Raw genomic sequence first — 11967 nt, 5'->3', positions numbered from 1 at the left:
GCTATTTGAGCCTACATATATTACCCTACATCTTATATCTTTTTTTTTTTTTTGAGAAATCCCTACATCTTATATCTTAACTGGATGTGATCTGCACAATGTATTTAACTTATAAAAACAAGTAAAATATTTTTCCATCATACTTTTCTTGCACTTAAGATGCTCTGCGCAAAGTCTCCCAAACGAAGTCAAAATGAGTTTTCTTCTGGTTTGCAGAGAATCCGAGTTTGGGCCAAGTTATGGTCCGGTTGGGTCGGGTTGAGTCAGGTCAGGTTGAATCAGGTGTGGTTTTAGATTTCACATAGCTTGCTATGTTTGTCGAGATAAATAGATAATAAATACTCACTACCACCAAAACTACCAAGTCGTTTTGTTTGGTCCAAACCGACCCAATCTTTACAAGATCCAGTTTTGTCTTAAACAACAATATCTCTCTCCATATAACTAGTTTATCTTAAACGACAATATCTGTCTCTAAGTTATATATTCTTATATCGATAAGATCCTTGAAGAAGCAAGAAAACATTTCTCTAAACTTCCTCGCCTGGATTTTTCTGAAAATGATAAACTAAACTATTCAAGTCTCTTTATCTTCACCACGAAAATTATTATCATCTCTCACATACCCATGGGTCGCTATCGTTTTTCTCCTCGTCATACTAACACAGTTGAAGACAATAAGACATGAAGTTCTCTGAACTTTTCCATAATAAGTGTCTAGATGACTCTTCCTCTCTCTAGGAAGCTTGAACAGAATGAAAATCAAGGGGAAAAAAATAATTAATCGTGTGTACAACAAAATATTCTTCCTAATATTTCCTGCTCAAAAAGAAAAGTCCTAGATTAAAAAAAAAAGTTGGGTTGAACATTCCTGCACCTCCTACAAGGCACACTTCTACAATGCAGAATACAATGAAAAAAGTTACAACACGGTTCGAACTTCCTTGTTTTTTTCACATATGAAGTCCCCTACGCTGATGAAGTTCGGGCCAAATTCTCCATTTTATGTATGAATATCTGCGGAGCTTCCTCGCTGGCCAAAAAAGATGAAAATAAAATGAATTACAATTTACAAACCATAATTGATGAAAAAAGTTGCTATTTTCCATTTGTCCAAAACCGAGTACATAAAATAAACCAACATCATTGCATTTAGCATTAAAATGATCACATGAATCAAAGTGAAGATCATTGTTGGATTAATTCATCTTTATTCATAATCAGCACTTCATCGTGGATCCACTTAAAATAGTAACTTTTCTTTTAACAAACATGTCATGTTTATCACATGCTTAATTGGGTGATAAAGTTTTCATATTTCTTGAGCGAATGTATTTCATTTGGTTCCTTCAGCAAAAAGTACTATTATTACATCAATTTGACACTAGCTGATGATGCGTTCAGTAACTATAATATTAGAGAACTTCTCAAAAAATCTATAACATTAGAAGGAAAAACTAACACTTCATTTGCTTCGTGGTATGTGAAGCTTGATGCAACTGCCAATAGCTGACCGTTACAGTTATAAGTCAAGGACGACACACTGTTCGGGTACCTTGGGAACTGAAGAAAAACGAAAGTTAGGCTATTTTAAAGAAATTTGACAAAAAAGAAAAATACCAGTCTGGAAGTAGTAAGAGAAATTTCGGTATTGGATTTAGCAAGAGCATAGCATCAGATGCTTTGGGAAAATTCTTACCCATCAAGAAAGAAGAAAACAACATGTCAATGACTTAAGATGCCATCATAATAAAGTAACATTCACATAAATGATGCGCAACTAATATGACAGCCATCACATGGTCTGATAGAGAGCATGCGAAGTAGGACACGAAGTGCAAAAACTTAGAATACACTGTGTGCGCAAATATTAGACACGGATATAGTCTAAACAAGAAAAATGTAACTTACCATTGGGTATATATGTGTTGAACATTTGACAAGAACTATAGCCTTTTCTTATATATAACAGTGCAGCATCTCATGACGAAAAATCATGGTTATTAAGGTTGTTTTACCTCAAACAGCTTCTTTCTGCCTTGAGCATCCCACATAATAGCATAGCCTTCGTTATCTCCAGTAACAAAAGTATCATAGCTGAATAAGGGCATGAGATTTCATGTTTTGTATGAATGTGAAAATCATTCTTTTGAGAACAAGAAACTGTAGCATACCATGGATGAAGACCAATGTCATTTATGGCTACCAGATGGAGCCTTCCGTTTTTTGATTTCGGATGACAACGGAAAACGCCCCTGCCAATAAAATCCAGGAATTCAACTTTGTATATTCAATCAAATTCCTGATCACCCATCACATCATATTGAATCTAATTTCCTTTAAACAATTTTTTAGGTATATGTGGCAGCATATGGAGACCCCTCAACATTCAGCCATCTTAAAACAAACCCCCTAAATTTTATCTTTTTTGGGTGGCACCTCCCAACTTTTGTATGTTTTAATTTGAGTTATTACCATTAGATGAATTAATGGCTCCCTTATTCACCGGCCTTTAACTTTTGATAAAAGAAGTAGTTTTGCCGGCTAAAAAGCGGGCACAGCTATTAAATTTAGAATTAGGTATCAGCCGTTAACTAACCCCATCTCATTTGTAGGATCAAAGTACTTCAACGCAACACATCCGTCAACTAACCCAGTGACATATCCTGGAAAATTAACCAAAAAAAAAAAAACATATTATCCGTAGGTGGTTGCCCATGGACGAGGTTCACATCAGTAAGCTCCAGTGTCAGTTAGTTAAGTGATAAGAGCACATAAAGAAGTACCTTGACACGTCGGAAATGAACGAACACATCTAATAGGATAGTCCGTAGACAATTCTTTTGATTGAACTGGCCCGTTTAAATTTCGCAGGTCATGAACATCTACTGCTGTTCCACCAGCTGCTAATAGATACACCCCGCATAATGCCATAGACCACACATCTGAATCTACAACTTTTGTGCATCCTGAATTTCCGCTTCGATTCATGTCCCAGAATTTCAACTTCTTGTCAAGACTAGAAGTGATTACTTGACCTGAGAATCAGCTATGGTAGGTGTAATGAACAATACATATAAAATAGTTAACTAGTTATGTCTCAGAATTATCAAATAATATCACCACTAGATTTACTAAAAGGAACTAATAGGTCTAATGACATCTTTGGCAGTTTCTAGTTAAGTTACAATTATTATTAGGTTCGAGTACTGCTTCATGCAAAATTTCAGTAGCATTCTAAGCTTTCCTAATTGAACCTTGAGAAGAAGGAAAATTACATTTTTGAATTGTGAACAAAATAGATGTCCACTTACCCGTTTGCGCCGAGTACTCGATGCACTTGATGCAATCGCCGTGCTTACCCGCTACATCTTGAGTTCCTGAACACAAATTATACCTGAAAATATTACATAAAACTAATAAAATGAATGCTGTACATTGGGCAAGAAAACACAAAGGCAACAACAATAGTAGTAAAAATACTGGACTCCAAGTGTGAAAAATAAGGGGAAAAGGGAGTGTGGAGAGAGAGAGAGCTAAAGAGATGCCCCACCTCCGTATGCATCCATCCGATCCAGCGCTAAGGGCCGTTTCTTCATCCTCGAAGCAACAATCTAGAAGCGCCCCTTCCGAGATAGATTCCAATCTAAGCTCCGATCCATCCACATCATACAATCTCAGAACCTGTAATCCAAAAACACCAAATTAGCAAATAGTGATCGCGGCGATGAATCAAACTCGGTGAGATCGCTAACACTTACAGAATCCCACGAAGAAATTAGCAAATTGTTCGATCTCGGCGCGAATCGGATCCTCGAGATCGCGTCTCCGATGGGTTCTCTGAGATCCAAACGAGATCCCTCCATCGGATCGCCTCTAGATGCTTATTTAGGTTTTGGGGAGAGTTGCTTTGTCGTCGTCGTCGTCGTCATCGATCTAGCGATTTCGCCTGGATGATGAAGATGAAGATGAAGATGAATGAAGATGAGGAAAACAAATCCCAGTTTTGAAATTGGGCGAGCTACTGAAAATTCCCGCCAAAATTTAGAGATTCGGGCGAGCGACTCCAATTTTGAAGCACATAAAAGCCCGCATGAAATGGGGCTCACAAATTTTGACCTGGACGAGACCCAATCAAATGGCTCAGCCCAATCATAGACCTTAATAGGCCCGCATGAAATTGGGCTCCGAAGTTTAAATTTGGGCCATACAATACCCAATCAAATGGAGCTTTTCTCGAAATATTTTTTTTTTAAAAATAGTTAGGTAAAATTGGCACATTTGAACCATCAATTTTGTTGCTAACATTTTGAACTATGATTTGAAGCAGGTTCCTTAAAATATAGATCAGTAGAGTGGAGCCACCGTTAATAGTTTTAGCACCATGCAGGTTATATATATGGTGAGGCTTCTTCATTTTCATGCAATCCACGAGAAACAGTAGTTCAGAGATCAAAAAATTTTAGCTTATTCGCCAACCAACTACCGTTAGCCCCAGAGTAAACAATAGAGATATATCCATCCAACTGGATGTTCGTGCACCCAAAACAGACCCTCGAGTATTATAGCAGTTCCCAAATCACAATCATAATTAAAAAAAAAAAAAAAACCATTTATACAAGAATTAGTTGGTCCTCTGTTGCAGATATTTACAAAATGCTGAAGAAAATATGCAAGAGTTACTGGTGATCTGATAATCTAATATCTCAGGTAGCAAATAGTAATCCTGTAGCCTATTCATCAACTACTTCACTTACACAAATGCAGTAAATTGAAATTCCAATGTAATCGGGGATTGAAAATGAAAAGCTCCCACCATCTCGGTCCATTTTCTCTAATTACACTGTTTAAGACTTTAAGCATCACTTCTCTGCAGTTGACTGCAGAGACATTGTGATGCTATATTGTACTCTACACCGGAATTGTACTCTAAACCGGCTTTTCCCGTCTCCTTCACCCACAACAACTTGTTTTCCGCTTTACGAAATAGTCTAACGATTATTATAAAAATGTACAAGCTGTTTTAACCGAAGCAGAGGCCCAAATTAGGACCTTCAACAAAAGCATGTACAATCCCGATTTCAATCACCCTGCAGCGGCCCCATCGAAAATTCCCATGCGAAAATTCCTCTATACATATAGAGCAACACCAAGAATGTTTTCTCACTTCCGAGTCATCTTTCCTAACTCAAAGGTGCAGTGGAATTGCCCGGAGGACACCTCGACCTACGGCACCGCCTCGTCGTCCTCCCCCAACCAATAATACCTCTCCCTTCGTCCGCATCAGGAATAATGGGCTGCAGCACGGGTGGCGGAGGAGGGGGGCTGACCCGAATCTCCTCAACGGTAACGGCCAAACTCCTCCTTTGCCTCCTTGCACGCAAGCCGTTCCGACCGTTTCGTCCCATTAAGCCCATCTCCCATGAGCTACCACAAGCTTTCATTAACCCGCCTATGATTTGAAGATCCTCCGTTACTTCGTGCCTAGAGAGAGATGCTAAGCCAGGGAGTATATCTTTTTGGAAATCCCTCCTTTGCCTTCTCCTTCTCGCTTGGCCCCTCCGAGATTTTGTGAAGAGTAGAGAAGCAGAAGCTGAAGCTGAAGCTTTTCCATCGTCCTCATTTTTATCTAAAAGTGCTCTTGGCTCGCACAAGTACTCATCGATCTTGGTCTCTTGCAATTTCAGTGTCATGGACTCAAAAAGATCCAAACCTTCATTATTTGAGGAATTTTCTGCATGTTCTGTGCTCAATGTAATAATTTCGGCAAACCACCGTAGTGTATCAGAGCAAGGAGGAGAGGGTCTTTCTAAAGAGCATTTTATTTCCATTGACATAGCGATGATATTGTTTGCCGCCTGTATATCGAATGAGTCAGGCTGGAGTTCTTTTCCTTGTGAATTAACAACATTGACTGCGATCACAGACTCTCGTGGAGGATTTATATCATCTTCAGTTAGACATAACGGTGCCTCCAAATCAATCTCAAAAGTGCTTTTCACAGAAGCACTTGTTGCAGACGTTGGCAGTGGATTGACTACCATAATTTCAGGCAAGACATCCAAAGGCTCTGAATACTCATCATTTAGATTAATGAGATTCCTAAGGGTGGTGCCGCTTCTTCCCGAAGCCTTTTCGGTGTCTTTGTCTACATTTGGAGATTGTTCCTGACATGAAATGGGCAAGAATATAGCACTTTTTTGAATCTTATCATAAATGGGAATACCAAGGATTCTTGTAGAAGTGTCCTCAGAAGCTTCATCTCTCCCTATTATGTGCCAGCTAGGCTTGGAGGTTGCATTAACGTCAGGTCGAATAGATACAACTAATTCATTTTCATGTTTGCTATTAGGTTCTTGAGCAGCTCCTTGTAAGAAGCTTGGAACTGTTTGTGGCTTTTTCAAGCCGACAGGTTCGTCACAAGCTGCTTTTTTTCTGAGCCAAGAGATCGCCATTGCAGATTCCTCAAATCTACGCTCCAAGTTGCAAAAAGTACGATCTTGCTGGGCAGTTAAGCCATCTCGAAATCCATCTGGAAGTGCATTTTCCAACCTTGTACCCTCAAGATATTGATCACCAAAGCTTTCTTGATGGATATGATAGCTATTCAAATTAGAAGGCAAAGCACTTCTCGAAACGTTTGGATGATTGGTTGTTTTTGGTCTAAACCAATCCATTGCGTTATTCTGATTGAGCAGAAGAGTTTCATGGTTTCTCTTAAGCTTCATATCAGCTGGTTCTGATGACCTTTGAGGTTCCGGAGTAAAGCAATTGTGAGTGAAAAAATTGTTCATGGTGCCTGTGCCTTTACCTGTAGAATATTTAACCAAGAAAAGGAAAGGGGTAAGGTAAGATTGTAAGTTTGGGGGAAAAAAAGAACTAAGTAAAACTTTGTCCCCATGGCAGAAGAAAGTAACAATCACAATCACACATGGCGAGCTTATATAATCTGATTGGAGTGACATGCACCACCAATTGATAAAAAAAGTAAAAGCATCCCTAAAATTGATAGAGGTTCACATTTTTATCCTTGAACCAATTATGCTGAAATTCGTTATGTATTAGATTCTGATTCTCTTAGAAGCATGCAATCATAGATAAAGGAAGGTCATAAGTTATCAGATGTAGTCTAAACAATCTTGGCGTCTACAGAGAGGGGGGGGGGGGGGGGGGGGGTAGATTTAAAAAAAAAACGGGTGAACTACAAAAAGGGACCTTGTGGCAACTTCTGATTTCTCCAGCAACAATTTAACAGATAGAGACCCGAGGAGGATATGTATCATTAAATTATAATTAGTCGGTCAAGTATACAGGCCCTGAAAAATGGTAACATGTGTATCAAATCCGATGAAAGTGAAAATTGTGCATATATATGATCTTAAAAATACATGGTAGTGTGCTAACCATCAGAAAATCCAGAAGGTGCCTATGTACTTCTCTTAAACTCGGAAATTTCAGCGAATGCCTCTATGGTTAGATGACATTATCTACATCTTATTCTACCAGAAAATGGGTATAATCAATTTTAAATGGTTATGGGCAGGGACAATTAAAAAAACTTCAAGAGAATATCCAATATATGATAACTGAAGATTTACAATACTATCTATTTCCCTACAAATTCCTAAACCTTCAAGAAATATCCAATATATGATAACTGAAGATTTACAATACTATCTACTTCCCTACAAATTCCTACCAATTTTTCTGTAACGGAAGGGACAAAATGTAAGTGTGTTAAATGCCATGATAAGTTTCATCATGTCAAAAAGAACCTCAATGAAAGAATAACTATAGTAATAGAAGAAAACTCACCATTTTCTCTGGTAATGAATGAGTTCTCTTGTCTGATTTTTGTGTTCACATCGAAGAAATATGAACTAGACCCTTCATCCACACGCTTTTCTTTAAAAAGGTCCCTTTGAAAGGCCAACACACCAGTATTCCATCTTGTCGATGAATGATGCAAGTGATTCTCTGTACTAAATTTCTTCATGCCAAGAAAATCTGTTGACGCTGAATCTGCTACCCCTTCACAGTATGTCTCTCTAAAAGGTTGATTCAAATCCGCCATTTTTTGGTTATTGTGATTGTTTTGAGTAAGTGAATCAGATACCCAACTGTCCGCTCTGCAGTTAAAGCCATTCACACTTCCTAAAGTTAGCTTAATATCATTTCCGTTGTCAATTCGAATACTCTTATTTTTCTTCAAGGATCGTTCTTCCTCTTCATTGTCAATGTATGCGTCAGCGGGGAGTCGAAGGTCAAACATCTTTTTGGTAATTCCATTTGGGGAGGACTGGACACTACCTTCCTTAAGAAAATTTAAGGAGGATTTAATCTCATTTTTTTGTGTAATAGGACTATTTTCATAACCAGTGTGGAAGAGAGGCATCTGCCAATTTAGTTTTGCACCATTACACGGCATTTGAGATGAAAAGGAATTCGAGTTTGAAGTATTTGCTGACATTGGGTATCTGAATAACTCTTTCTTTTGAAACTCTTGCATCAAATCCTTCTGTATTCTATAAAGACGGTGAAGTTCATAAACCTAGATCGCAAGCAAGAAGCGTTAGCACAAGAAGTGAGAAAATTAGAAACTTACTCAAGAATCTCCAAAGTTAACGCAAAAAAAGAGTTTATTTTGCAGTGTTGCAGCTTGTAATGTAAATCACCAATTTACATGTAAAATCCTAATTTTATATATGGCGCATGGATGGGCAGTTCCCTACAAAATAAGCAATCTTCAGGTGGGGAGTCATCAAAGTCACTTGGCGAAGTTGATTTTGTATCAGACAAAATTTGTAAAGGGGAGCATTTTTGAAACTTGGAAGTACATCAGTATATGTTTAAAAAAGTTCTCAAGGGCATGAATCACCAAAAAAAGGGCCATATATGTCAATAGTATCAGACTAAATTTGATGGTTTATATACGAGACATCCCAACTAAGTAACGATTATCAAATCTTTACCTGTTTTCTAAATATAGCTTCATGCTCAAGCATTGTCCGCTTTAGCATTTCTTTATCATACTCCGAGCATCCATTTGCGGATCCCGACATGAACCAATCATCCGGATGCCCACTTGAAGTTTTCTCTTCAAAGTACAGAGACCAACTACTGTTTGAAGAAAAATTAGGATCCCTCATGGCAAAATATCCTGGCAAATAAATTTTTCCCTCCACTTTAGTTCCCATTCCTGCAAATCAATTGAAAAAACATGAGAAATAACTGTTGATCGACAAAGCAAAATCCGTTAGAAAGGAAGGCCAGGCAATCTGAATAGGTCATGTACATAAAAGAGGGAGGAGCGGAGACAATTATTACACAGATAAATGTGATCAGGCAATAGCAAAAAAATTTATCGACTAGATAGCCCGAGTGATAAGCAAAATCTATGCACACTGCAACACTTCTAAAATTGCTTATACAACCGATTGTACACGGTTGTCTGTTCACATCAGCCTCAGAATTTTAAACAGCCAAAGCCTTCACATGTCCATGTATAAAATCCGCTAACTGAATTCGACATTTGTTACAATCAGCAAGGACCAAGAAGAAACCATTTAGAATTGGTCCAAACTTTTAGTCATTCATATCAATTTAAACCATGAATTTGCAACATTAAAACCTTCTATTCTTCTGTCTATCCTAACCATGATGGTTCAAAAATATACGACTGTTTAGGCCTTCTTACCTACCATGTCCATCTAGCCGCCCGATTTTAGTATTAATAAATTCATCATAAGTAATCTCACCGGCCGACAAACCAAGGGCAGAAACATCCATGGAGGACCTTCAGAGCGTTAACTGTTATTAATACGTCGGAACATTTAGAAAGTATCGATCAGCATAGATGATTAAAATATAAAAACTATGTCCTGCCCATGGTTCTGCAGAGTTGTTAACCCAAGCCAGCGTCATGCCAGTCCTCTCTCGTGTTACTCGTATCTATAGAACATAGGAGATACTATTGGCGAAAGAGGAATGTTTATATGCGATACTACTTTTTCAAAAAGAACCATATATCCACCACTATTTGGTATATTCTTAAGCTCGAAACAATAGCTAGAAGATTCAGTACTGGGACACCACAAAATCAGTATTAGATAAAAAAAAGAAAAAAATAAAGCAACTACTTATCAAGAAGATAATCATTAATTATATATAGCTTCCTGCTCTAGCCGATTCATAAGATACATGACAAAAATCTGGGTTTATATCATATAGATTAGACGGTCTGGCAACAGGCATGAACAAATTTGCAAGAATGTGAAAAACTGAAGTCCTCTATACTGGTAAGAATTAGGCAATATTTGTGCCAATGTAAGCAACCGAGTGGTTTGAAGCCCTTCGGATTGGATCTGGATATAACTATCAGTCCTTACCTCTGCGTTCTTGATATGGCCACGACCGAATCAATGCTTCTGTCCTTTTTTCTGTTCTCCGAAGAGTTTGATTGACTTTGCACTCATCATCCGTTATTCTGAAAACGCAACTCATAATTTCTGTGCGCCGCTTAGCCATGGGATAAATTTAAGCCAACCAGTTTCACTCACCTACTGTCCGGCGCTTCACTAACCTCGTGTAACCGCAGACAAGAAGGCTTCACCAGTTCGCCCGGTAACTATCCTGTTTAGCAACCAAGACTATTGAATTTTGGAAGTAAACGATTCTCATCCATTCTGCTTACAACGACTAACAAGAAAAGTGAGGTGTGTAATCCGGTAATCGTTTTGGGACTTCCCCGAAAGTGTCACTCGGAATTTTTCCCTACCGTCTCCTCCTTTTGGGACAGCTGCATCTGCGACTAATACGGTCACAATATTCTTCATCACGAGACGATTAACCCTGAACTCTCTTGACGAGTAAGTTCACCCCGAGCCCTCTTTCTTGAATCTCTTCTACCCTTCTCTCGTCTTCTATAAACCCATAAAAAAGACAATCATCCACGCGCACCCGTGGTCTAGGTGCACTCAATAACTCTCTCTCTGGTACGGCACCTCCAGGCTCTCAACCGTACTCACTCAAAAAAGAGAGCCACAATGCCTATTTATAATGCTCAACTTAAAACGTACCCCAATCCTAATATATTTAGGATTCATACTTTAATTAATATCTAAATCTATCTTAATCAATCTCTAATAGATTTAAATATTAATCCTAATCTAGTTAGATTTATCCTCTAATTAATATTTAAATCTTAATTTATCTCAAACAGATTTAAATATTAATTCTTATCCAAATAGGATTTAACTACAAATCTAACCAAAACCTAACATTCTCCACCTTGGTTTGATTTGTAATTTTCAACCGCTACGTCGAGCTCACCATGCAAGCTCCACCTTGAGCTTGTCTCCTTCGCTCGAGATGTCGCCGCATCCGTCGCTCCGTCTCGAGCAACTGCATATCCGCGAACTTTTAGAACCCAAACCGTCTTCGCTCCCGTTCTGGCTGTGCTCCCGTTCAGAACGTATAAGTTCCCACGCTTGTTCGCCTCGCATACGACCCGATCTCGTTTTCGGACCCTCATAGCTCCACCTGAAGCTGAAATATCGCAACCCTTCGAGTCCAATGGGCCTAACGAGATCAAATTCCGCTTCAATCTAGGAACGTGCCGCACACCTGTCAGCGTCCTCACGACCCCATTGTGCATTCGAATTTTCACCATGTCGACTCCCAATACTTTGCACGTTGTCCCGTTCCCCATCAGCGCCTTTCCACCTTTGATCGCCTTATAGGTGGCAAAAGACTCTTCCGGGCATACGTGAAAAGAACACGCCGAATCGAGCACCCAAGCATCGTCCGAAATTTTCGCACCTCCGGTCGCCGCATATAGCACATCAGAATCGATCATCTCCGACTCTGCTGTCTGCGCCATCGCTGATACCGTCTCGTCCTGGTTCACGACAATTTGCTCCTTCTGTCGCTTTAACTCCTTCAGATCACCCTGAAGTTTTCGACAAT

General features: G+C 38.9%; 2 protein-coding genes across 2 annotated transcripts; both read right to left on the bottom strand.

Moving 5' to 3' along the window:
- Positions 1-947: 947 nt before the first annotated feature.
- LOC109704013 (mitotic checkpoint protein BUB3.3-like) lies at positions 948-3992 on the bottom strand. The gene is made up of 9 exons (XM_020224755.1): positions 3762-3992; positions 3554-3684; positions 3315-3397; positions 2787-3038; positions 2600-2666; positions 2175-2255; positions 2019-2097; positions 1463-1563; positions 948-1033 (listed from the first exon to the last, which is right to left on the bottom strand). Exons 1-9 carry the CDS (start codon positions 3864-3866, stop codon positions 970-972), a joined length of 963 nt encoding a protein of 320 aa, XP_020080344.1. The 5' UTR covers positions 3867-3992; the 3' UTR covers positions 948-969.
- A 601-nt stretch (positions 3993-4593) lies between these two features.
- LOC109704010 lies at positions 4594-9275 on the bottom strand. The gene is made up of 3 exons (XM_020224752.1): positions 8973-9275; positions 7816-8551; positions 4594-6811 (listed from the first exon to the last, which is right to left on the bottom strand). Exons 1-3 carry the CDS (start codon positions 9195-9197, stop codon positions 5184-5186), a joined length of 2589 nt encoding a protein of 862 aa, XP_020080341.1. The 5' UTR covers positions 9198-9275; the 3' UTR covers positions 4594-5183.
- Between the last annotated feature and the right edge of the window lie 2692 nt (positions 9276-11967).

This window comes from Ananas comosus, unplaced genomic scaffold (assembly GCF_001540865.1).
Source record: "Ananas comosus cultivar F153 unplaced genomic scaffold, ASM154086v1, whole genome shotgun sequence".
NCBI lineage: Eukaryota > Viridiplantae > Streptophyta > Magnoliopsida > Poales > Bromeliaceae > Ananas > Ananas comosus.
The sequence above is the reverse complement of the archived record's forward strand: the minus strand, read 5'-3'. Positions and strand labels throughout refer to the sequence as shown.